This window comes from Strigops habroptila, chromosome 3 (genome assembly GCF_004027225.2).
Source record: "Strigops habroptila isolate Jane chromosome 3, bStrHab1.2.pri, whole genome shotgun sequence".
In the NCBI taxonomy this organism is placed as follows: Eukaryota; Metazoa; Chordata; class Aves; order Psittaciformes; family Psittacidae; genus Strigops; species Strigops habroptila.
The window spans coordinates 58,829,900-58,857,201 of NC_044279.2; the positions used below are offsets into that span (position 1 = coordinate 58,829,900).

Genomic DNA, 27,302 nt, shown 5'->3' on the forward strand with positions numbered 1-27,302 from the left:
GTTTAACACCCAGCAGTACAACAATCCCCTGCTAGCCTTGAGTGTTCATGCAGGAGGTACTATTTGTCTGAGGTGCAGCAGCACCTGGCTGGAGCAGGGTGAGGCAGCTAGGTGAACTGCCATGGGTGCAGACGTACTTCCCTCAGCTAGTTTGGCTCTGGTGTTTCTCAATCAAGGACTGCTGCATGGTGAAGACAGGTGTTGAGTGATTTCTCAAAGGTCACCAGGCAGTCAGGGAATGGTAGAAAACCAAAGCCATGACTGGTGGGAAAGAAACTGAGCCAGCACGTACATGAATGGAAGGTGGCGTGTGGCACTTAGTACTAACCCTGCAGGTCATCCTGAACAGCCAGGAACACATCCACCAAACATCTGCTGGTTTATCTTGAGACAAAGAACTAACTACTGCTTTTCTTTTCAGGTGGTTTGAATGAGAAAAATATACACAGGTGAAACAGAAATTATCTGCTCTTAAAAAAAATCTGAAATGCAATTTGAAAGTAAGCACAAGTCTTCATCTCTTTTAGCCCAATTCCCTGTGAAAACTTTCTGGTGTTTTCTTTCATGGTCTCCAAATCTGTGCAGGAGAGATTTGTTACAGCCATGCCCTTAGTTTTTCTTTAGCTATGGGTAAAAAAGACAGCCTTACCTGTAACCGCTTGGTAGCCTGGCCCAAAGACCGTTCTACAGCTTTAATGCCATTTTCCAGCCTCAGACTCTGCTGACCCTGAACATCAATTTCACCCTTCACCTTCTCGATCTTCTCCTTGACCTCTTCTTCATTCACCTGGGACTCTTGAACTTCCCGCTGCAACTTCTCTGCTTCAAGGCCACTTTCCATGTTGTGGATCTGAGACACGTAGTCCTTCAGCTTGCTCTCACACTCCAGGATCCTCTGCCTCATCTCCTGCAGCTGCTCCTTCAGCTGTTTTTCATTCTCCTGTTCGATCTGCAGCTCGTTTTCCCAGAACTCTTCCTCTTCAATCTCCACTTCATTCCTTTTGATCTTCTGCTCTAGCTTGAGGATTTCTTCTTCCAGGCTGGAGTTATACTTCTGTTCCCAGTAGCGGATTTCAGCTTCGTTGGACTCCAGCTGTTTCTCAATGCACTGGAGCTTCTCCGTCTGGAGGTGGATCAATTTCTTCAACTCATCCGCTGTTGTTTTACAGTTGTTGAGCACCTTTTGCTTGAACTCGGATTCCTTGCTCTTCCCAAAGATGTCCATTAACCCTTTAGCCCCTCCGGTGAAGGTGAGGGATTTCCTTTTCGGCTCCCTCCTCTTCATGGCTTTGTCGCTGGGCGGCCTCAGCTTGGCGAGGGGCGGCAAGCTTTGCCGGTACAGAGTCCTCTCGGGGACGCGTGCCGCGCAGTCCGAGGTCGGCCGCTCGCTGAGCGAGGGCCCGGTGCGGCGCAGGATGAGCTGCACGTCGCTCGCGTACTGCCCCCACTTGTTCAGCGACACGATGGGGTTCTCGTGCGGCGCCAGGTGCCGCTCCGTGTCCCGCCATTTCTCGATGAGCGTGTACCTCCCGGTGCGGCCTGCGGGGGCAAACGCAGCCGTCAGCGCGGCGCCACGCCAGGGGGCGCTGCCGCACAGCGAGAGCGCGCAGCGCGGCCGGGTACCTCAGAGGCGCTGAGGTACCGACCGCTCCCGGCGCGCTGCCCCGAGCCGGAGCCCGCCGGGCTGGGCACGGGGCCTGCCCGCCGCTTGCGCCAGCCGTGAGGAAAACCCTCACGGTTGGAGCGGTTTGTTCCAACTTTCCTCGGGAAACCACACCCCCGCCGCAGAGCGCAGCCGCTGAACAAGCGAGTACCGGCTGACGCTGCGCACCCGAGTGAAGCTGCGCGACCCCGCGGCTTCTTTCACATCTGGTCACTGACATTAAAGCATGTGACCTAGCGATGCTGATAGGTGACAGAGAAATACACCAAATATACATCCCAGGAGGAGGGAAAGAATAGGAGAAGTTCCGCATCTTTCATACAGCCACATAGAAAAATCCGAATTTGGAGACAGAGTTTGCTTTTAAACGGTACCATCAATCAGAGAGGCAGCTGTGACCGCCTGAGCCTCAGCTCACCACCTAGGGCCCCCGGTCAGTTCAGACACTGGGGAAAACCGTCCCAGGGCCCAGAAGCGTTACAGCCTCTCACGGGGCCGCGGCAGTGCTGCTGACATGAAGAACCTTCACCGAGCAGCACACGGGACTGCTGAGAGTGGCAGGGGCTGCCTGAACTGGAACCGAGCAACTTGGGCTCCTGCACTGACTCCTCACCCATAACAGCAGCTCACGAGTCCCTCCTGGGGCACCCTGCCTTCAGGAGGAAGCTTGAGTCCTTTAGTGATGTTCTTTGACCTCTACACTGACAGCTAGCTGTACAATGAACATAATATGGTCCACTTTTGGGGTAGCAGGAAGTACAACTTATGTTTATAGTTTCATTTGTGCTGCTACCAAACATACGTAAATTCAGTCAGCAGTCTTTTTCCAGTGACACCCTTTATGGGATGCTTTGAATCCTACACAAATACAGCATCTGAGGTTTTCCACTATTTTTATTTTTCCTAAAGACTCTTACTAGTCTGAGATAAAGCATTCTCCAAAAGCAGATGAGTTTCCCTTATCGTGAAAGTGACTTCACTTAAAAGCCTCAACACTGTGTACAAAAACATGTGAAAGATCAACTGCTTTTAAAGCATATGATCCTGATGAATTTCTGAACAGCTCCACAACTGCCATTAACCTTAAAAACACCATTAGCTATAATGCATTACATATATCCATTTCCATGATAGATCATAATTCAAATGAAGATTTATTTCAGCACAGAAATGCCTACAAAACCTGTCATACATGCAGCTACGGTGTGGAGGAGTTGGAATAAATATAGTTATCAGTGGTAAGCCATTTGATGAATTTTCTTCCCTGACACCACTCACCCAACCACCACACTTCTCCCAAAAGACCAAAAATATCCTAATCTCAGGCTGGAGATCTGCCTTGGGCCTTGAACCACAACACTTGCACAGGCTACCCACCTCAAATTTGTAGGAAACAAGCTCCACCATGGTGATTAATACATGGTGCGGCCCCCTAAAACCTGACCAGCCTTATAAAGAGTTCCCTGGGATATTACTACTGTATTGGAAATGGTTCCTCTGGTCTCACTTTCTCACAATTAGCTCCCAATAGAAAGAACGACGACAAAAAATCAGCTGCACAGGCACCACCTAGAGAACAGGCTGCTTTGGCTCATAGTGGAGGGAGGTAGCTGGCCAAGTAAGAGACCAAAATGTCCATGTTCACTTCCAAGTTAGGGGTGAGAGCTGGAAGAGAAGATTAAGATCTGACTGACAGAAGTCAGCAAAACAAGGCAAGCAGCACGAGAACAGCAATCCACTACCTCAAATGCCTTATAAATAAATGACACGAGGTAAGCAGTGAGAGAAAAAAGAGGGGGGAAAAAAAAAAAAAGTATCAGCATACAAACATGCTTGGCCAACACTCTCAGAAACAGATTTAAGGTTTATTCCAATAAAGTACTTCAAAACCAAGTTGACTATGCCAAGATGCAAAGTCAGAGATTTTTGCCAACCCACGATATTGTTCATTGATCCATGAAGACTTACAGTTTGTAGTAGGCATCAGTGTCATTATAGGAAAAATAAATCCAGTGCAGCTTGCCACAGCATACTAGCAATAAAATCCCAGAGAAGAAAGATGGAGTAAAACATACCACAGAACCCAGGACAAAGGTTGCACTTTACCACTCTATTTTGTTAATCTTAAAAGCTTTTGGCTTTCAGCTTGTAATCATGGTAATGATACTACTGTTCTTGTTGTGTCAGAAACAGCCAAGTTCAAAGAAGTCTTGAAATTGTAAACAAGAGTTCATACCACTAGGGGAGTGATCAGCATGCACCTTCTATTCACTTTGCTATTAAATGCACTACTTAGACATGTAACAAGAGGCGCAGAACAGAAAAAGGAAAAAAAGGAGAAGGAGAAGGAAAAGGGAGAAAGAGAGAAAAAGGAGGGGAGGGGGAGTAAAGCTAACAATCTCAACGAAAAGTAAATTCAGAAATTAAGCAAAACCCTTGCAAAGAGCTATTTCCATCTTAGCTTAGGGTTCCAAATCAACATGCTGTCCTAAACAATGAACTCAGCACTCAAGATCCACATAAAAGAAAGTGTTTTGTATAAGTAATACTTCCACAGTTCAACTACCACACCTGGAGCTCAGTGTTGGTCTAAACCAAAGCTGTCCTCGTCTGAAATCATACCCTAGGTTTTGTGTGTTCAGCCTACGTATGATGCAGATTAACAATACCTGGACAACCACAACTGTGATGTTTGTTTGCATTAGAAGGGATTAATTCACAAATGAAAGGGAGACTGAGTTAATTCAAAACTAATGACAGAATATTTCAGAACACAGGCATCCTTGTAACAAACTGGTGGTTTGATGTGCTACCATTGACAAGGAGAAAGCAGCTTGCTTGGGTTGTTGACAAAGAGCAGCTCAACGCCTGCATGCTGCTTCTTGTCTTGTATGTTGCCCATAAGCTTTCTAAAACAAGAGATTGTTTGTGCTCATACAGAACCTGGCAGAACTCAGTCCTACGTCATTCATGCAAACCTTATCATTCTAAAAATTAGTTACTGTTTTATTCACGTAATGCGCCCCATGTCAGCAACACACAGCACTCATTAAACCATAGTGTGCTTCTCCCAGTTGCTTACTGAACACACTGAATCTCATACAGATTTATGAAGTACTTCCAGGTGAAGTTGGATGAGTAGTTAAGCAGTCAGTTCAAGGAGCTGCCAAAGCACAGCTTTAGTTACTGTACTGATGTTCACAACGGGCATGTGCCTTGTCAGTGGATCCCTTACAACATCTGAAATCAAGCTTGTCTTTAAGAATAGGTAAGACTAGAACATAATAGTTTCGTTGTTTTTTTTAATACTTCTATCAAAGCCTTGTACTTCAGCGAATGGTAGAGAAAACAATGCAGCCAGCCCCAAACAAGCACCAGCTGTGCTGTGTTCTGTGGTTCCCTCTTCAGAAAACAGCAGTCCAGGGGTTGGAGAAAGCACAGAGCCTCTACACCCCCTTCACTGGCCAGCTACTTCTCATTAATACTCTGTGCTGACCCACTGACCATGTAATAGTCCCCTCCATGGACCATATAATACTACCATCTCAAACCAAGCACCATGAATTTGTATCTATTTTGCAAGACAGCAAATGACGAGATATAACAGAAGTAGGTATACATTTATATACATAAAGCACACTGCACAAAGGGCCAGTGCCAAGGTTAACAGGCCAAATAACAGCTACCTACAGCTACTACAGCTACCTAAGCATACAAACTTATCACAGGTTCTATTAATGCAGGGACATCTTCAAAACAATCTTTTATTTTAAAAGTGAAAAAGAGATCAAAAAAGGAATGCTGATGTTCTCATAGCCTGCAACTAGCTGTCATCAGCGGTTTGAACCCAGTTCTAATGCCACCAGTTACCACTTAATCCCTGAGACATTCAAGAGCTAATTACAGCCAGCATCCTGGGTCAGCCACTGCTCTGCCGTACAACCAAACAGCAAGCTCTGGGCCCGAGTGCCCATGTCATGTGCCCAATCACTGTAGTCTTAGTCTGGGATTGATGTAATTTTGTAATTTAAACACAGATTCCATTACAATGAATGGTGATTAAACTAATGAAAAATAGGAACAAGGTAATTGAACTTGGGTTGGTTTTTTTTTTGTTTTGTTTAAGACTCTCACAAGGTAGACTTTTAAATTATGCTTCATGAAGGTTGTAGGACCCACATAACTATTACTCACTTTTAGCTTCTCTGTATTTGCAGCTGACGTAGTAGACATGAGTCGCTATTTCTGCTGCCAAAAGTCAAAATGAATTACCAAAGGAAAGAATCAGGAGCAGTGTTTCTCATGCAATGCTTTTGGCAGGACTGTAACCTGAGAGCTCATCAGTACTGGTTTTCAGGACACAAAAGATTCACCCCTTTTCTCCCTTGCCAAAGTGCTGCATCCTTTACATGCAAAGCATTTCAGGGACAGGGACTACATTTTTGGTTTTGTATGCAGGTAGCACGATACACCACGTAAAACCATCTCTGTGCCTTATCTTTCCGGTCAGGCTACGAAAGTTTATTTCAGGCACCAAGATCCAGCTTTTCATTAAGTGTCTCTCACACTGCACAGCCAGGATCTGCAGCAGTGAGTCAGTGCAAGCAGGTGAATCACTGCCCTGGTCTCAGGTAATTTCCAGGAAAGATGGCTAGAAACATGGGGGAACCCCTCCTTCCCTAGGGAGGAGGCGAGGGTGGGCAAGAGCAGGCCTTTGTCTCTACAGGTCACCCAGTCTTGTTCCCAGTTTCTCCTCTTTCCCCAGGACCACCAGGATGCACTTGGTGCCAGGGGAATTGCCTGGGAACTAAGGCATACTCATTTTTCCCCTGGGATGCTGCCACCTCTGCTGCTGCACAGCAGCTGTGCCAAAGAGCCACCCTGCAAGGTGGCACTCTAGACAATCTTAAATAAAACCAACAAAAATCAAATCTGCATGTGAGACAGAAGTTTTAAGACAGCCAAGATAAAAGGGAAGATGTACTAGTCTTGCTCTTGAGCTGAATCTGAATTAGCACCCCAAACTCACAACAGTGCACAGTAAGAACATACACACTGTTGCCTATTTGTGCACAGGTTTCCACGGAGGTAAAGCCAGGCATGGTAATACATGCTCAAGTAAAACCCAGACTGGGCAGAGCTCTGGGGGGGCACTGACAAATGCACCCCCTCCCCAGCCTGGATGCAGCTTTCTGACCCACTTGGTTCCTGTGAGATAGCCCGCCAGCCCTAGGCTGAAGGATACCATCTTCCTTCACAAGGCAATATAAAGAAATAATTGTACACCAGTAAAATCTTGTATGAACTCTTAACATGTGGAACGATGTGAGAGAAAATGCTCTGCCTTAACCAAAGAAGCAACAGCATTAACTCCTGAATCTTTAACAGCACCAACAGAAAAGTAATCATTGGCAATTTTAATAAACCAAGTATGAGTTGAACTCAGTATCTTTGAAATACAAAGCTGACATTTCATTCATTATGTGATACTTAACATCCATAGCAATTAAAAAAAACCCAAACAAATTATTTAGCTACCTGAGAACTCATTAAATACCCCAAAAAGATTAAAAAAGCCTTCAAAATAGAATCACGGAATGGTTTGGGTTGGAAGGGACCTTAAAGATCATCTAGTTCCAACCCCCTGCTATGGGCAGGGACACCTTCCACTAGACCAGGTTGCTCAAGGCTCTGTCCAACCTGGCCTTGAACACTGGCAGGGATGGAGCAGCCACAACTTCCTTGGGCAGCCTGTTCCAGTGCCTCACCACCCTCACAGTAAAGAATAGAGGTTAGTGTTTGCATTACTCAGATTTGTTAACTCATGCTGTATTTTGCACTCACATGTATGCATACCATAGAAAAATATGAGAGTCAGTGTAGGAGTCCAGTCCTAGGAAAACATGCCCACAGAGATATATAGGCTCAAGTGCAATCGCAGCGAATGTCTGCTTAGTTCACCAGATACAGCTGTGCTCACAATGTCTTTATTAGGAGCGAAGTCGTAGTTTATTACTATCATCCTTTCGGTCAAAATGAAAAAAAAAAAAAGAAGGCATACAAGAGTTTCTCACAACCCGATAAAACAAAGCACTTGAAGTCTGATACTTCAACTGCCCTTCATCTAAGCACCCTGAGGTACTGCATGTATTTTAGACCCACTCCCTGAACAGGTAAAACAATGCGAAGGAGCAGTTTGGCTGAGGTTGAACAGCAAGATGTGGCAAAGCAGATCAAGCAGCCTAAGTCTCTGCTGCACATGGCACCGCTGTGCTAGACGTACCACACCATTAAATGTGACAACAAATCACCCCACCCAACCGCTGTGCCTCTCAGCAAGGTTAATGTCCCAAGGTTTCTGAACCAGAAAGTTTGTATGATCACTCCGTGGGATCACCACAGCATGCAGCTTTCTTGTACTTATTATCCCTCTTAATGTTGCTATTTAGAGCAGCAGAGAATGAAATTCTGGGGTCAAAAATAACACAAGTTTTAAGTGATTCTTAGCAGTGAACTACATGATTAATGTAGTTTAAATGTTTAAAAACCTTAGTTCGTACATAAGAATTGTTCCCGTTTTCTAATCCTCTTCAGACTCGTCACTCTGATTCAATTCAACCTCAGACTCTTTTCTCTCTCTCCAAGTATCTGACAGCCAGCTCTGACACTTGCTTTAGCAAAAATTATATGGAGGAAGGGATGAACATAAGAGGAGACATCAATAAAGTGGAGTGATTTTTTCAGATACAACTCTGGCTGAGCCTCACAATGCTGTACTGCATGTTTGAAAAAGCATGAACAAATCTGTGCTTTATTTTAGTAAATACACCCCATTTATCTTTGAGGAAAAAATACTCAACTGCAATAAAAAAACTGACAGCTGCATTTGTTTAATTTTAAAAGAGACAGCTGTACTTCTTGTTCAGTGAAATGTTGCTCATATTCTCCTTACACTGCTACAGCCAGAAAACCAAAATCCACAGCACCATTTAAAGCAAGTCTGCCATTTTAATTATTTGCCACAGAAAACTATGGCGAGGGCAGAATACAAAAGTGCACTTTGGTAAGAAATTCAAGCTTCACGTCTGTAGACTGAAATATTCTCTTTCTAGGAAACAACCATGTCTTTCTGAGTATAGAAGGCACATTCTAGTCTCCAGTGGGAAAAAGAAATCGCACCAAGCGCAGTAAAAATCCTCACAGGGGCTGGAACTGGGAGAAGAACACTTCTGAAGAAACAGGGAAAGTGTATTTGTATCTGCGCTATTCATCACCATATCCCTTTGGAAGAATTTTTTTTTTTTTTTAGATTTGAATGGAAAACAACCAGTAAAAGCCAAATTTAAAAAAAATATATAGTAAAAAATCTGTAGTTAAACTACATTTGCCTCAACTATCAGCAGTGAGCTCACCTTCTTCTAGGATACTGCCTGTTTTCCCTCTCAGTATTACAATGATTTTTTGAGAGGAGCCACTATGCTTGCACATACTTGACTATAATAGAAGAAATTCTTCACTATGAGGGTGGTGAGGCACTGGCACAGGTTCCCCAGAGAAGCTGTGGCTGCCCCATCCCTGGCAGTGTTCAAGGCGAGGTTGGACGGGGCTTGGAGCAACCTTGTCTAGTGGAAGGTGTCCCTGCCCATGGCAGGGGGTTGGAATTAGATGAGCTTTAAGGTCCTTTCCAACTCTGTGATTCTGTAAGCCCACATACTACTTTGCAAAACAGACCATGATCGGAGTCACCAACCATCTCACCATGCATCCAGTTGAAAAGTATCAATGCCTTTTACTTGTTTTTCAGTTGCCCAGATTAAGAAGAGGAATCAAAATGAGCAAGCAATGTTTATATGAAGCCATTCTGGCATGATTTTCACAGAATGCAAAGAGAAGCTAGTGGACGCAGAAGAACAAGCAGAATTTGCTGCCAAATGTACCTTTTTAAAATAGACAATAATGGATGTGATAAAATCTAGCTCATCTCTCCTGGCAAAAATGTTTTTAAAACAAGACTCATGGCTCTCCATTTAAATTGTGTGCTGTGGTATATTCTTACTTTTTGGTGAGGGCTCAGTTTCTCATGATGAAAATGAGCACTTTTCTTATTTGTGTTATAAGGTCAAATCTTTTTGTAATCTGCAAACAGCTTGAGGGTGGGTTTTTGTTTGTTTGTTTTTAAAAATCAGCCCTGGATAAAACTCATAAAAGGTAATATCAAGTGTTCTTCAAGACCCCAGTGGGAGGCAATTTCACTCTTTTGAAACCTGTAACTGGATAGTTTTATGTCTGTCTTGAGCAGAACTCCAGTGACCCTCCCTCCAGCTAAGGCTTTTCTAAGTTAGAGACACAATCAATTACAGTATCCAAAGTTATATCCAATTGATATTATTCTCTCTCACATTTGTTTGATTATATGCATGTATTTGTAAAATAAAATTTGTTGGGATAAGCAAAGGAAACAAGTCTCCTTCTTTATTTTAAAGAATGAAGTTTACTTGAGATTTAATTTAAACCCTTTAACTTCAAGCCAAATGGCAATTAAAAAAAAACCCTAATTTGTACAGAAACCTGGAGTAGAAATATTTCCTTTCTGTAAATGATCAAGAGATGGCAACAGGGGAAAGAGACCCCAGTGCAAGAACAGGTAACACAAATGTTACCCATCAGGTGTACACCAAAGGAAGAGAGACGAGCAGGCCTTTCCACTGGAAGAGTTATGGTGGCAGACACTATCTGTAAGGAATAGGTCAAGGAGCATTAGCCAGGCAAGTTAAGTGACAGAACTCCGCTGCCAAAGGATTAGACTACACTTTGGGTATGGGGCAGAACCTACTACAAAAGGGGCACAGCCCAGCATGACTTGCTATTTTTGCTTGGCTAAAATAGCCCTAGTACATAAGTTCCTGTCTTTGCATTAAAAAAAAAAAAAGGCAAAAAAAAAAAGCTGGAAAGTACACAGATGGAAACCTTTTTGTTGCTCTTATCACAGTAGGAGATCAGGAGACACGGCACTGCATTTGACCAAGTGACAGCAAATTTCCTGAAATACAAGAAATTCCATTTAAACATAAGGAAAAAAATACTCTTACTGCAAGGGTGACTGAACACTGGAACAGATGGCCCACAGAGGTGGTGGAGTCTCCATACTTGGGTTATATTCAAACCCTGACCACACTTGGTCCTGAGCAACATTCTCTAGCTGACCCTGCTTTAAGCAGCAGAGTTGGACTAGACGATGTTCAGAGGTGCCTTCCAACCACAGTCCATCCAATAAACATTTGATTTTCCTATTTTTGAGATACATTGTAAAGATTTTCTTTTCACATCTCTAGAATAGAGACAGCTTCAGTTTGTCCATGAGAAGCTTCTTGAACTATGGATGTCTTATTCCAAGTATCTTTGGCTTGTGCTTTCTTCAGTGGATACAGCTGTAAAATACATTAATTTGCAGATATTCCAGACACTGCACTTCAACACAAGTAATATAGCTATTGCAGTTCATATTTCAGGCTCAGTGAAGAAGACCGCATTGCATGTGTGTGTTGTATTTTTTAAGTCAAAGATCTAGCAGTAAACTGAGAGACACGGTAAAACAAAAGGAGCATCTCAAAAACTTTACAGACAGACCAACAGACAGACAAAATAATACTGAGTCCTGCTAAGCTATGCGACTGCTGAAGGAGCCAGACTGCAAAGTGGAAAAAAAGATCACAGCCAACCGAGGAGGAAGCCAACTCCGCCTGGCTCCCTTCCACCACCAAATGTCAGGTAAGAGCTAGAGGGATACATTTTAATAGATTCCCGTTCAAATTTGAGTGACAATTATTCTTGGTGAGCTGGTATCTATAGCCAAATCAAAGGAGCAGACATATGGTTGCTTTTCTGATGAATAACCTGACAGAAGGCTTGGCAAAGCCCTATCTGCCAAAGACATGCAAGTGTTATTTATACAGTGTTTAATATTGTCCTAGCTGCCCCAGTGAGAAACTGGAGCACCATTACTGTAGGTGTTTTCTAGAGAGGTATTTCCCTTAGGAAGGAGTTTCCAAAGGATTATCTTAATTTGGCTCTGGTTGCAACTGAAATTTATCTCCGTGTGGAACCAGAGTCATATGCCTCAGATGAACCGGTGACGTGTTACAGAAAAGGAAGTCTGATGAGTTGACGAAAACTGTGTGCATTTCCAAGGCTGATGGAGCCTTTTCAGAGCTCAGGCTAATAAATGAGGACACATTAAAAACAAAGAGAAGTTACACAGAAGAATATTAAATTATTGTCTAGAACTTGGAGGTTAGCATTTTTTTGTTTTGTGGGAGGAGGCAAAGGAAATAGGATGAAAGAGATTGAAAGCAAAGTAAAAACCAGAAGTCTACCGCAACCAGTTTAGTTTCTCTATGTAACACTTCTTAACCAGTACTAGGAACTAGGAACTAATCATGCTAGCATAATTGTGTCTTAAAAGACCTACAGGCAGAAAATGAGATATGGAAGCAAGCAATTCACAAACCAATTAGCATTAATGAAAAGCTGCAGCCAACACAAACAGTAAAAGCATACTTAACGGTTAACCATTAAATACAAGATTTGAGACATACTGTCTTTAAATGAAACTTTAAAAGGTATTTGATGGGCAGAGATATACACATGCTACGATTGTGTTCCATCCCCTGAAGATACAAAACAAAAAAGTGCCAGTCTTCTACTCCATCAGATGAAAGTATATGGAAATGATGTTCAGAAGTGCACACTTAAATAAGCATCACAAATTCAGAGAAACAGACTTCATGCTTACAGGTACAATATCTAGTTGGCATTCATGGCCCCAGGTTGGTTTTTATTAGAAAACTATTATTTCGCAATTGAGCCAGACTGCTAACACAATCTTGCAAAATTGTTGGAATACTGAAAACTGCAAAAGCTAGCCCTTAAATGATCAATTTAATTTTAGGAAAGACAAAAGTTTTAAAACCTACATTTAAATAGTATGTAAAGTCAATTATACCATTTTAGCAAAGAATAAGATTCAGCATATGAAGCACTGAAGGAATGAAGTTGAGGCTTATTCAGGATGCTCTCAGTCACTGAGAAAGATCTGACAAGACCGAAGGAATGTTTGTTCTGTAGGGAAGCCAGAAAGATTTTTAAATTTGTTTTTTTCCTCACTAACGCGTTCAGCAAATGGCTAACACTGAGCAGACTTCAAGTCACCCTTTCATTAGTACTGAGTTACGCACTCAGTACACGCCTGCAGGAGTGAGAGAACTTGAAGGATCTATTTAATCGATTTACACCGTTCCCAACATAGCTACAATGTGTATAATTTCAGTGAACATCATTAGCTTGTGAAAAGCAACCTATTATTTCGCACTGCTTCTATACTACTTTGGTACTCAAAACATTGACAGCTTAGCCCCTCCTGCAGTCCAAGCTGTATTTACAATGACAAATGACAGCGTATTATTATTTAGAGAATAAAATTGTACTAAATGAAAGTTTATAGATTTCAAAGAGTTTCTTTTCTTCCTTTTTAATCTCTCTCTGGCAGGTTAAAAATCAAAGGCTGCAAGTTTACACTCGAGGTTCTCTCACACGTTCTACTGATAGTCAGCACAACCCCACCTCCCCTTGGTTTAGCTTCGTAAAACAAGCTTCCCCCGTTCCCAGACACCCACCTGACAGTTACTTACCAATAGCCTGGGCAAGGGCTATTACAACTTCCTGGCATGTTGTGACTTCAGTGACCCCACACACAATTCTCTGGACTCCATCCACCCATACTTTGAGCTCCATGGTTCACCAGATCATCCAAGAGCCATGAATGCAAATCAGTCAAGTCATAGTTGCAGCTGTACCGGAGGTAATGCAGCAGACTTCTCTCAGCAGCTGCAAGAGAGAAAAATCCTGGTGTTTATAGTGAGGCATCACCAATTTTAAAAGTTAACAAATTCACCTTCACATTTATTGAATAGAAGAGGCAACACAGTCTCCTTTCTTTAAAAATACTACCAGCCATCAAACATCCCATGCTTTAGCAATGTTTACCCATTCTGTAGGCATTCCAGAAGTTTCATTACATTTTATTTCCTAAAATATTAAAAGTTATTACAAAAAGAGCACCAAGAGAATAGCATTAAATAAACAATTCCGGAGTAAACTTGTAACAGTTTCCAGCAACAGGTACCCCTCTTCCTTTATATACTGCCTGGATGTCTCAAGGGACTGGTTATAGATGCTTTCAGTGTTTGTTCAACCATTCCTAGCAGGTGGTGGCACAGGAAAACAAGAAGGAAACCTTTTTAATTACAGTCCAACCTTGCTCTGCATACAGAAGCAGGTGAAGGCTCCTAGTCCCAATGATGTATGCATTTAGTACCAATGCTGGAAAGCCCAGAAAAGAAAGCAAGCAGACAGATTGCTTCTCTCTTTCTCTAAAACATGGAGATGCATCAGGGAAAGTGTTGCAGAGGTGGTTTAACCCCTGCTAACACTGTGCTGGTTCTGTAAGGAGACAGACTGACTAATGTGTTATCTGAGGTTTCTCCACAGGCACTGCAATGATACTAAATAAAACAAGCCATACCATCTAGTCTAGTCAGTTCTTGCTTTTGAGCATAGTTCTATAGCCTTTGCTGAAATAACAGCAGTCATACCAGCTAATATGGTGTGCTAGCTCCCAATTTAATTTTAAAAAAGAAAATTCCCCAAGTTTGCAAATGGAGGGGGGGGGGGGGGGGGAAGGTCAGAAGGTTGCTTTTTTCTGAAACAAAGAAACCCCATGAGTCCAAATAAAGTTAAAAACCTAGGGAGCTAGATTAGGACATAGCAATCAGCCATATGCCCTCTGCTATCTTGTTACAAACAGTCAAGTTTATCTAATCGAGGTTTATCTAACGCTAGCTTCTAGATTAATTACTGATGTGAACTCCAGTGGTTTTGTTATGAGCTCAGCTTTTTCAAGAGCTGTTTTTCTTCTGCATAAGCAGATCCACTGGCACCATAGCTCACAAAAGTTCATTTCTAACCGGAACTGCTGAGATGCTGAATTTCAAAAATTTCAAAGTAAAACCTCCAAGAATTGTCATCTTAAAAATATAAACCCTCCCCCCAAATCTGAAACAAGAAACAAGCCAACAGTAATGATTATTCCTTAAAAACAAACAAACAAAACCAACAAGAAAACCCACCAAACAAAACAACCCCCTAATGAGATAGCTGGGTTATATATGCAGAGGAAAAATAAAACATGATAATAAAAGCAGCTCATGTATTCAGGTAATCCAATATGGATAAAGTGATAAAACTAAAGACAATATTTGTTAAAAATTAAGTACCAGGAAAATTGGTAACACGGGAATAGAGTAAAAGAAATCTGCAAGTTATTTAGAGGAGATTAATAAAGGCAAGCAGGGTAGGGTTACACAAGAAACATGGAATCTGATGATCCTGATGGATTTAACAGATTCTGCACATGGAGGCAGAAATGGAGCAGGAAAAACTAAGCAAATCCTTAATACAGTTCATGTTTACAATCTAATCAGAGCTGCTTTCTGCTGGTGAAGTGAACATCTCTTTCTGCATCAAAAAGATGTATTAGTGCAGCCCTCAAGCTAGAGTGGAAAGATGATTTCCCTTCTACAACCAAATGCTTCATTCAGCAGCTGACAAATATTGACACATGATCCAGAAGAAACGCTGATCTTCTCCTGACAAGCTGTGGCAGTCAGCAGCAGCTCACCTCAAAGCCCATTAGAGCCAGAGGGGTCACACCACATGGAAAGGACAAGCTTTAGTGGAGGAGCACTAAGCAAGGCTGCTGTGAAGTCAGTTCAGCACACACACCCCAAACTCCCTGTCCAAACATACCCATTTAGAAAACAAAAGAAGCATAAGTAAGTCCAAATGTATATGTAAAACCAGACTTCAAACATGCTTGTATAATTAATCAACAAAAAAGTGATAGCTTTTAAGAATACAATGTATAGAGAAATTGAGTCTTTTGAACATGAGTAAGCACCTAAAAACCCAAAGAGGTCAATGAGTTTTAATAAAACATTTTCCCATGTAAAGTTAAAATACTTCAAAGAAAACTATTATCCGTACAAGTGCACAAATACAGAAACACTTCAGTCACATAACGTTGGTTTAATGTACCCAGAAACAAAGCAAAAGAAAGTCTTTTACTAGCCTGTAATAGAACAGAGTCTGAGCAAACACCTAATGGGCCCCATCAGTGACCTCTGTTGTTTGTTCCTGGACAAGCTGCCTTCACAAATAAACAGACCTCACATTCCAAGCACAGCCATAAGAAACTTTATTAATTAACTTAATATCTTGCTGAGAGTTGAACAGTTCAGATTTACTGGCACCAATCAAGCCATCTCTCCATGTGACAATGCGCACGTCAGCAAAGCATCCGACAGCTCTAATTGTTTTTGTCTGTCAACATCCAAACTATTCTCTCATTTTAGCAAGCCAGCAAGTGCGTTTTTCCCCCCCGTCAGCATGCAATGAACAGTCTTGCTTTCAGTACAGAGCAGTTTTGGTCATCTGTTTTCCTACCATCCATCTTTAAAAAAAGAAAAAAAAAATTACTAAAAAGAGGCATCATTGAATAATGAAATATTTGCTGACACTTCCAATTTTGAAAACAGTGTTCACCGAAGCGGCAAATGATCTGAACAAAGTGTCTTTGAAACAGCCCGAGCTCGGGAGAAATGTTCCCGTTCATTTCTTACAGGGCAAATAGTTTTCATAGACTAAATCGCAAGAGAGAACCAATAAAATCAGCCTGTGGTACATGCTTCCGTCAGACCAGTATGCAGCGCTGAATTAAGGGACTGTGTGCCCCAGAAGCTCTAACAGAATTCTTTCAAGGACCAGAACCTTACACAGACTTCAGAAATGTAAGATTAATGTGCTGAAATCAGTGTCTCATTATGGTTTCTAAGCAAAGCTAATCTAGAATAAATAATAATAATAAAAAATATCTAGGATTGGTTTGGTTTCTAGGATTGTGCAGTAGAAGTTCACAGAGAGGTCTGAAAACCAGGAAACCTTTTGGTCTTTGCTTCCCAATTATAACTCTATCACACCTTTTTATTAGCATTTGGCTTTTTTTTCCATATGTACTCAATTCTGTATCTGCTGACTTGTGTACCATTAATAGCTTCTTCGCCTTTTCACTGAGGACTATTATGACAGTCCCAGATACATTTTCCAACCTGAAATTTGAGTCCACAATCAACATTGTGCTTTTGCAATAAAGATGACAAAATAAACCAACACCATATGAATTTATCTCTGAAGCAAATGGAAAGAGTTGGGGGATAAAAGCTCACTTAAGGTTTCACAATCCCATATGTTCAAAGTCAGTTCACCTTATGCATAACTTATTTTAGCAACGAATAGGAATGCAAAGCTAATTTACTGAGGAGAGGCACACAAGCCAAAGCATCCCTCTGATCACAGCTTCCCCCCTCCTAGTTTTTCAGTGACTGGCTCCGCAGTGACAGGTATTTCTGAGTAGAACCAAGCATTCAAAATGTGACATCCCTCAGCTTCCTCCTCCCCCCACCTCTCTCCCATGTGCTTTTTGTTCTCCATTACCTTGCCCGAAGCCTCCTCAATTACATTGTTTACCATGCATTAAACAAATATACTCTAAATTCTACTTTTATCTTGATTAGATGATGATATCTTACTCCTTCAGGTATTTATTCAGGTTTTAAGTATAAAGAAAAATGTGTACACACGAACATATATATGCTACTACTTGGCTACCTCTTCACAGCTAGTTTATGAACTACAAAAAGTCTGCAGCTTCACAGAAGACAGTCAGAACTGACAAAGTGCAAAGGGCTTTTCTTGTATTCAAGAAAAAGAGATATTCCAAGCAGATGTTTGCAAAACCTATCTAACCTTGATGTAAGTGTTAAGTCATGAGCATCCCTGAGAGCTAAAATTAAGATGTTGATTTCACCTCATTTCTAATCTTTAGAAGGTTCACATCATCTGAAAGCAGCATGCCCCTCAAAACAGGGCTAAAATCCTGCTGCAGCTGAAGCCAACAGCAAAATTTTGGCCAACCACTTCAGTAACTTTCTGTTCCCCCAACAAATAGCCAGTTCAGCTCACCAGAAAGAACTTATAAAACATCCAGAAGAGCATGACAGTACCCCCCTGCGAAGAGGGTATTTGTGAGAGGTATTTGGCAGATCCTCCCTATCATAAGAACCCTGGTATAGAGCAAAATAACATTTTTCAGATGAAGATGACTGCAAATAAAGAATTGGCCACTGGAAACAAGCTAACTAGTATTTATGAAAAAGCCTCCTCCCTTGGATTGATGAAGGAGAAATATCCTACAAGATACACTGCTTCCCACCGACAAATGGGCAACAAACCTTTCATGGCAGATTCAAGACTAAATATCAAGTGAAAATCTTTTGCACATGAAATTTTATTAGAAAGGAACAGGTTGTGGTTTTGAAATCAGCATATGGCTTTCTTTGACAAGGAAGTGTTTATACAGGAGTGTTCTAAAGTTTTTTAGCTGGACTAAGTGATTTTCTCTTGTGGCGTGTTATTCTTTTGCTATTCCACAGGAACACTCAGAGATAATAAGCACTGCTTAAAACAAGCCAACCAGAGATCCCACAACCATGAAAATGATAGTGTTGAGAATGAGCTTTAGAGAGAGTTTAAGCACCAAAGAATTTTCCTCACATGACACTGGCCAAAAGATGGTCTAATGCATGTCTGTGTGAAACAGGCCAAAAGATGGTCTAGGTATCTGTGTGAAACAGGCCAAAATCCAGATGCTACAAGTGAATCAAAGCCACATGCAAACTACCTGTGAGAGGACAGCACCAATATGTGAGCTTATACAAACTCTGAACTATGAGAGGATGTTTCTAGCAACAATGGCTGCTAGAAATGTTCCCTCCAGATAACCTAGAATTCCCCAGAAGTCTGAAAGTCAGTTTCCCCTCACAAATTACTAGTTGACTTGCATCCAAGAACCCTCAACTGCCTAGTCCAGGAGCTGTTGCTTGCTTCGCAGTTTCTTCTTGTGCAATGCAGCTAACAACATGGTGGGAGGAAAATGAGAAAAAGAACACTGTTTTGAAGCAGGGGATGCCACAAAAAGTAGTTCCCCTGAAAACAGAACACCCCCCACCTCTCCTTGAGCTACAATCTTTACAGCACAGAAAAAAACCAGTCAAGCTGGAAGTCTCTTTTCAATACGTATTGGTGAAAAACAGCCAGAAACTATTATTAGCTTGTTTCCTTTTGGGTGTGGGGGAGTGATAAGAGGAGGTAAAGAATTGATTCACACCTTTTCTCATCTCTTTTAAAGATAAATTTTATTAATCGCAACTATGAAGTGAGTTTAAAGTTGAAATAATTCTTCCACCTTCAAAATTATATTTTTATATTTTTATATTTTTAGCTTATATTTTAATTCTCAGTCTGATCTCTGACTTCAGCATATTTGTCTTTAGGGCATCTTCTTCCCTCACAATGTTTTAATCTCAACCCTTGTATCTCTTGTTTTTCATTGTCTGCTGTCCTAAGCCATCTTAGAACATCTTTGTCCAATGTGTAATTTGTTTCCTTTTCAGACACACAGAAACAAGTGACTGCTATCTCAAAGGCATCAGCACAACCCATCTCTCCCCCTCTTCCCTCCTGTTTTTGTCCTACTCAACAATAGATAGGGGCTGAATCCAAGTCTTTGCTGTCTCTAGTAACCTTTAACGAGCAAGCTGAAGGACACACCAGTATACCGAGTTCATCCCCAAATTCATTAATAGGGCATCAGTGCTCTTCCTCCTCTATCATCAGTTCACTTCATTAAGCTACCTCATGATTACGAGTAAAACTGAAGAAACCCGGAATACCATTTAGCAACGATCTAACTGCAACACAAAATAGGATTCACCAGCTTGGGAGCTGCAGGAAATGAGGTAGCTAGAAAACTTCATGATCATAAGTTGTGTCTAAAATTCATATGCTTCCATAGAAAACTAAGTTTCAAACCATTGTCACAATGTGTATTGATGGCTGGTACGCTAATGCTTTCAAAGCCCATCACAGTCTATAACACCTTGTATCTTGACTCACAATTCTGAAGCCACAAGGCTTGACCCAACCGTGTTCCATAAAATCTTCAAATCACCACAAAAGAAACCAAACCAGGAGGTGAGTTAGTGGAACAGATGGCTTATTAAAGTTTCTTTTTATTTGGTCACTGTTAAGAATATAACCTTGCATTTTTAACAGTAAGTTTCACACCCTCACACTTGAATTAATTCAGCAGGAACAACAACTCTGAAATTAATACTCTCCTTTCCATAAGATGAGATATAAAACACATCTGAACTCCACATAGACTTCAGGTACAAAAACCCAAGGGCATTTTGGAGATGGTGATAGCTCTCAAGTCAGATAGTCCCAAGGATCTTGCTTATACTAACCAGATTTCACTCGGATAATTTGAGAGGAGAAGTTTAAAACTTAAGAGCATTAAATTAAGGATATGCACCAGCAAATCAAAACAGTATCTGATGCAGCGCTTACTTTCAACTCTTGAGATAGAATTTATTTTGATAAAAGTCTGAATCTGGCTCAAGCAGGCTTAATCACTAATTCCCAACCTTGAATCTGTTTCAGCATTAAGACTGAAGTATCATCTGCAGGTGGTTTTACACGAAGCACTCCTTTTCCTCACTCTGTATGCCAGCTACTAGCATACAAAATTATCAACACAAAATATCACAATTCTACCAGATTGTCGGATTGAACGGACCCAATTCTAGAAAGCTTCGCTGCTCACCACTCTTATAGGAAGGGTTGGATAGTTGGTAGCAGCACGTCAGAGGTTAAGACAGTTAGCAGCTTAGATGCATTTTATTCTGCGGCAGATGAATATCCTTTTCCAGATATGCTAGCCAAGGAGACTGCACTGCATATAAATTCTGTGACAAGCAGCTCAAAAAAAGTCATATGCATTAAATAAACATCTTATGATTCATCATCTCAAGTAAACAGGCATATATTTACCACACTGTAATGTCTTCCAAAGCCCTGTAAGCATTTGTTCTTCATTAGTATCAAACATATAGCACATTTGAGAAAATAGCAACCACAATGTTATTAATAAACAGCAACATTAAGTGCAAGTCACATTTATACATTTCTAATATGGTCTAAATACTGTGTGGGAGTGAAAGAAAGCAAAACAAAGAGCAAAGGAATAAGCAAGCTCTTTCACTATGGGAGAAACGTTTATATGAAAGCTACAATACACACAGCTTACTTCAAAGTTGCTTTATGCCTATAAGATGCCCTAGTTTCAAAGGGGAGAAAATAGGTCATTCTCTCAGATGTTTTCAAGAAAGACATGGTCCCACCCATTCAACATTTCCCTCTCCCCTTACAGTTTGTCTGCAAACACTTAGAGCAAGTTGAGGGATTGATTGAAGACATTTGTGTGCAATTCCCAATATTTACACTAACAGCAATGAGGTCATCTGCTCCGTTTTGGCAAGAACTGCCTTAACTCTTGGTTTTGGAGTGCTGAGTCTGTTCTTTATACTTCAGTCAAACCCACGTGCAGTATTCGCTGTGCTTTGTCATTTGACTACAGCCACACTGAGTCACTGCTGTCAAAATGAGGTGTTCCTTGGTCACCAAGTGCGAACCAAGGGCAAATTTCATAAAGCTCAGAAAAACATACAAAAACCTTATTGTACTTCCCACATTTCAAGATATGGATCAAAACACAACACCCTCTTCCACTATATTTTTGGGGAAGTCGCATGCAAATGAGCCCACTTCTTCACTTCCATGCTTGCACTGAAGAATGCAGGAAATGAAATACACTTTACAACTGAAATATCTATTTAAATTTGAGTTAGCTGAGGTTTTTAAAGTCAGTTAAGAATATGGTTTAAAGCTATGGTATTACATGACTACTGAAAAGAAATCTCACTGTAATTAAATGCAATTCCTGAAACAGAAATGAGGCACTTTCAACTTAATCAACATAACTGTTTTTAAAAGTTATAATCTCAAAAGCTTTATTCAGAGAGCAGCTACATTATTCATTAAACATTATCTAAGGAATTTCAAGTCACTCTCCTGGCAACCTAGAAAAGTCTGCAAGACAGAACGAATGTATTTCTACAGGGAGTCTTTAAACAGTTAAGGTAAATAAGAGAAATGAGCAGGGGAGACCCATCCCTTTCTAAAATTTACATTTTGTTATGCTTACTTCCATATTTCCCCGAACATGAAAGAACTTCTTTGCTTCTTCTATTCCCTATTTACAGGACTCAGCTGGATCACTTAGTATTTCCCCTCTTTAGACAATTCTGAGGTTGGGTAATTTTATTTGTTAGAGCAACATCTGAGGTAATCATAATACACAGCAATAGCTTATGGACTAAAATACTGTAACTGCATTACTTAATTCCCACAGTCGTGCTTTCAGTGCTGTGGTGATGCTACAACAGCCAGGTCCAAGCCAAATCTACACTGCTTTGGCCAACTGGCCACACTATCTCAAAATGGATGTGGAATTGCAATACCACTTCAGAGATGAGTACACTTGGGTATCACTACTCTATTCCGCTGATAATTTTAGGGAAAATGTTATGAACTTCATATATTCTAAACCACTAATTCTCTTTAAATTTGGCTAAAATTCACTGGGAGGAGCAAGAAGTGTAGAGATGAGTAACATTGCTATAAATACACATCTCCTTGGGAAGCAGCCTTACAAAGATCACATATGGCATTCATAGAATGACCCAGCAAAGAGCTCTTCAGGAAAAACAGGATTCTATGCCAAAAAACCTGACATTAAACAAAAGTCACAGTCTGCAATACCAACGGAAAATGGATATTAGGTCAAGTTCAATACAGCAAGGGAAAAAAGAAAAAAAAAAAAAAAAAAAGCTTTCATTTCCCTCTTCCTGCCTTATTTCTCTGTTGCAACTATTTCTAAGCCAGTACCACTTTCCACTTACTGATTCCCCCTCCCCCATAATTTCAGACACTGTCTACATTTTGTACCTTCTAAGATATAGCCTTTCATTACTGGCCATGCAGTTACAGGCTTTCATCTCAAGTCTTAATGACTACATCTTCCTCCTCACTGCACCCTCAGTAATCCCATCTTGTCCATTTGCCCAGAATGAAGTCGGGACAGTTTTCTAGAGTCAGCAGACTTGCCAAAAGCAGAAAGTGCAAAACAGCCCTCCCCTTTTTCTAGTACATTATATGTAATCTACTTATTTTCATTTAGGAAGTCTTTCCACTCATCTCTGCTGTTCCTGTTTCTCATACATTTTCCAAGTGAACTGTACTGGTTTATGGTTCATTCGTGAAAGTCACCTTTGACATATGCATAGAAGAGAAACTCCACCAAGTTACTGGTTAAATCTCATCATCATCCTACTTCAAAATCTCCCTTAAACTTACTTCTGTACAGCTTTTATGAAAACACAATGGATCAACAATGTGGCATATTGTGACCCTACTGCTTTTCATGCCAATCGATCTTATTCTACTCATCTCCACTTGCCCTACGCACCTTGGACAGGGTGTGCCTTCTTTTTGGAGTTTCTACTGCCATTTAGAGAGGCCAAGACAAACAGTGATCTGTCTAAAGAGTACCTGCAAAGCATCTAGAAGATTGGCAACTTAATTGAGGCTTTTTGGAGTACATTTGTCCCTCCAGAAGGACTTTTAACATCATTCTTCCTATCGTGATGGATCTTCACCATATATCTCTGAACTTAATTATGCAATGGCTGGGATGCTAGGCACCGGTACTGAAGAACATACAGTCCAAACTAAACAAAACAGTATCTCAGCTGCTCTGTAATACTGTGTGAAGGAGCTGAGGAGCTCATGTACTCACTACCACCATACTGCTTATGAAGCACAAAGTCCAGTTTGCATTTCTTTTTTGAAACAGGAAAAAAATAAAAATCAGAGATCCAGATTAGGACATTTTTGATTTCTTTGCTCTTTCTTACCAAACTTTGAAGAGTAGTATCCTTTTTTGTGGAGCTCTCCTCTCCAGAAACATAGAGGACAGCTGTGTAGTCTGGAAAGCTATTAGCAGCAGTGAATCAGTTAATAGGGTTAAGGATTTAGAACTTTGCAACAGATCTTAACAAAAAGAGCTTGGCCAGTTTTCTTTTAAATGAGAAGTGGTTGCTGGGATTCCTAATCTTTATTGATATGCAGCTATGGAAGTGTACAATACCAGGTAACATTAGGAGGCCAGAATGGCTTATTAAGCACAACTACCTAGCAAGCAATCTAAATCCTGGAAAGAACTCAAGGGGGAGTGCCCACAGAAAGTTTCTGCTAATCATAAGCTAGTGAGTAAATAAAGACCTAAAGTTGTCAAAAAAATATAAAGCATTAACAAGTCCAGACATCCAAACCAGGAAATTTAAATTAAGAAACAATTACATAAGCGTATCAGAAAAGAGATTTAAAGTATCTTATGAGCAAATTTTTATGTGCAATTTTTTTTTTTTCTTTTTTTTGATGAGCACATTAAACATCAATGTCCAAATTGCCCATGTGCTTCTAGGCACCTTTATCAAACAGAAGGCATCCATTCTTCTAAAGAAGGTATTAGGCATAGCAATCCTGGAGAACAGTTCAAGATTCTGTGGTTTGGACATCTTTAGCATAGTTGTATATCAAGTTTTCTTGGTTTTCCGCGCAAAATATAGAGCATAATAGAGTTCTACGTTATAAGCATATAATGCAGGCCAGCTTAAAAAACAAAGAGACCCACCAGAACCATGTAAGTCCCTGGGACATTTGTGTTACTGAAGAGGTAATAATAAAGGCCTATAGTTTCAATAGCAACTAATTTCAGATTATTCACACAGCACATGTTTCTATGTGTTTCATATGTTCAAGGGGCTTTAACTTCCAGAAAGTGCTGAGGCCTCAGGCTCTGCAACTTTAATCGTTTCAAACACCTCAGATGGAGTGGCCCTAAACAGATGTACTCCAGTGACTCAAAATTTTGATCTCTTATTAAGATCCCCATTTTCTGAGGGTTTTGGGTTTTTTTGCCTTCTCACTGCGTATCTTCATTTTAAGGGCAAACAATCTTTGTTTGAGTGAACTCCAGTTTTTCCAAGGAATCCCTGGCAACGTATTCAGCTAAAGAATGCTCCTACTCCTCAACTCAGTCATAGAAAGAGCTTTTAAGTGTTACCATCCGTCCTCACAAAATGATTGCATTGTAACAAAGTCCAATATACAAAGAATAAGGTTCTGGAACCAGCACCGATTTAAGTCTTCATGATCTTCTTCCTTCTCCTTTTCTTCTTCCTTTCTTCTGTTATTCAAACAATGCAGCCATTAGCATGGGAAGAACTGAGTAAGCTCCACAACAGCAGAATAAGGCAATTGAAAACATACTGTGCAGCTTGACAGATGTACAGACAACACATGCAGTTGTTATGATTAACTTTAGTATAAAGCCTATTGTATACTATACAGGGAATGTATTAGGACAGTTACAATAATTTAATGGTTATCCCATTAGGAAACCAAATACAGCATATTGGACATTGTAACAGAATTTGCAATGGTATTTATTTGCTTCATGATCCTGCTTCTCAATGTATCCATATCCAATCAAAACCAGGTGAACTGGAATTGCTTAAACCTTTATAATTTTCGAGTGGAATGTTCTTGCATAAGTAGTAAGTTGCACACATAAAGGAATCCCACACTGAAGTCATTGGAAAGGCGTTACTATTCAGAAACAGCCATGCTCTGCAGAGATGCAGCTGCACGTCTCTGAAGGGTAGGCACTGGAAGAGACCTTCCACTGGGAACGGAGAGATCCCAAACTGTCCCTGAGACCTTAGAAAACACTTTCAGCTCTGCTCTCTAAAGGTAGTGTGACTGTTCACTCAATCCCTGCTTGGATTTCGGCTAACACACAGCTCATATGCGAAGGCCTGATGTATGGTGGGAGCAGCACCATTAGGTCAAAGAGAGGGAACGCATAGGCAGGACACGGTGGCCAGAAAGAGCTTAAGGTCATTATGCAGCCATTATCATCTGCAGCTTGCTGTCTCTGGCAGCCATAATCCGTGCATACTGTTTGTCTGGTAGTTTCTTCAGAGTATGCTAACTCATGGAAAGCAACAGTACAGACCAAACTTCCAGGCTGGAAGGTATAAATATGTCAGCTTACCCAAAAAGCTTTTGAAGTGAATTCAATAGCAGCTGGACTGCTGAGGCTTTCATACTTCCTGTTGTGATACAGGGGATGCCTACACCATGATGGAGGAGAAAGAAAGATAACTCTGACCATTGGCTAGATAACTATTTTGCTCATAGATGCACATGTTACAAGTTATGAGTTATATGTTATGAATTAGAGAACTTAAGTTAGAAAACTCAAGTGCAGAATTAGTGAATTCACGTGTCAGACTAGTTTAACTAGTCTAAGGGGACTGAGCCCTTGCTTATTTTTTTCCTTTCCTGATGAACTCATAAAATGAAGCTTAATTTACAGAGTATGTTGTCCTATAAATTTGAGGGATCCAATGGACCATGACAGCTACATACTGATATTGATAAGAACAAGCTCTTCACAATGTTCCAATTATGAAGTTTTGATTGGTCTCCTCTTTTTGCTTTCAGAAGCAATATAGTTCAGCAACCTTTTGAAAAGAAAGGATTAAACTTGCTCTTCATGGAAGAAAGCCAGTCCCCTGATGCAAATATCACAGTAAGGTCACTTTCAATGCATTTTCACCATAACCTGAATGTGAGTGAAATTCCCTCCTCAACACACTGACCAGCCCAAAATTTGACCTAGAACATCTACTATTATTGCCTGAGAATTCATCTCTGTGTATGCAAGCAGCACAGTCAATAGCAGATAGTTTGGATTTCTCTGTAAAATGAAATCATGTTGCACATGGATTGCAAGAAAAGTACAATCAAAACTTCCATCTTTTCTTTTCATTCGCAGCCAATCTCTGCCTGGAGAGGAAGCAGTTTGCTTTCACTGCAATATCTGCATCCTTTGTAGGTGGTCAAGTCTGTTGTCCTCTCAGGGGAATAAAGAAAAATTCTATGCATAGAAACTTATGAGTTTTCAACCCTTCACGTGGGAGTAGTCCGCAGAAGAGAAAGCCTTTAATTAAAAACAACTCTGGAGCTGAAATCCTGCTTATTCAACTATTTTCAGTCCTTCCAACTTACAAAAGTTCACTAGGATCCTAGATACAGGAAGCCGAAACATTTAAGCTGAACTAACCAAACTTGAGAGCTTTCAATGTTAGTAATATACTTTCTTGCTTTAGTAGTACTTTAATATTGTGTATTCAGAGATAAGACTATAATACTGAAATCTTTGCCTTTACAAAGTTAAAGCACATTCGACTGCAGCATAAAGCTGTACTCACACAATCTCACGCCTTTTACCAGAGATAATAATAAGAAAAAAAGCAGGCTAGAGAACAGTATCACTTCATCTGAATTCCACTGCTAGGGCTGGGGTCATACCACTTCCATGTGCAAACACCATGTGGTATATCCTGCACTTTGCTGACAAGAAGCAATCTAATAC

General features: G+C 40.8%; 2 protein-coding genes across 2 annotated transcripts in view; both read right to left on the bottom strand.

Moving 5' to 3' along the window:
- SSPN (sarcospan) overlaps positions 1-13,422 on the bottom strand; it is an 88,723-nt gene extending 75,301 nt beyond the window's left edge. Inside the window, exon 1 of the mRNA XM_030479382.1 lies at positions 13,351-13,422. The gene's annotated coding sequence lies outside the window, so the exon portion shown is untranslated. The remainder of the gene's footprint in view (positions 1-13,350) is intronic.
- The window catches only part of RASSF8 (Ras association domain family member 8), a 49,391-nt gene that overhangs the window by 8,619 nt on the left and 13,470 nt on the right, over positions 1-27,302 (bottom strand). Inside the window, exons 2-3 of the mRNA XM_030479380.1 lie at positions 13,351-13,546; positions 650-1,539 (exon numbers count right to left, since the gene is read on the bottom strand). Of these exons, the coding sequence (XP_030335240.1) occupies positions 650-1,539; positions 13,351-13,453 (993 nt within the window). The 5' untranslated portion in view covers positions 13,454-13,546. The remainder of the gene's footprint in view (positions 1-649; positions 1,540-13,350; positions 13,547-27,302) is intronic.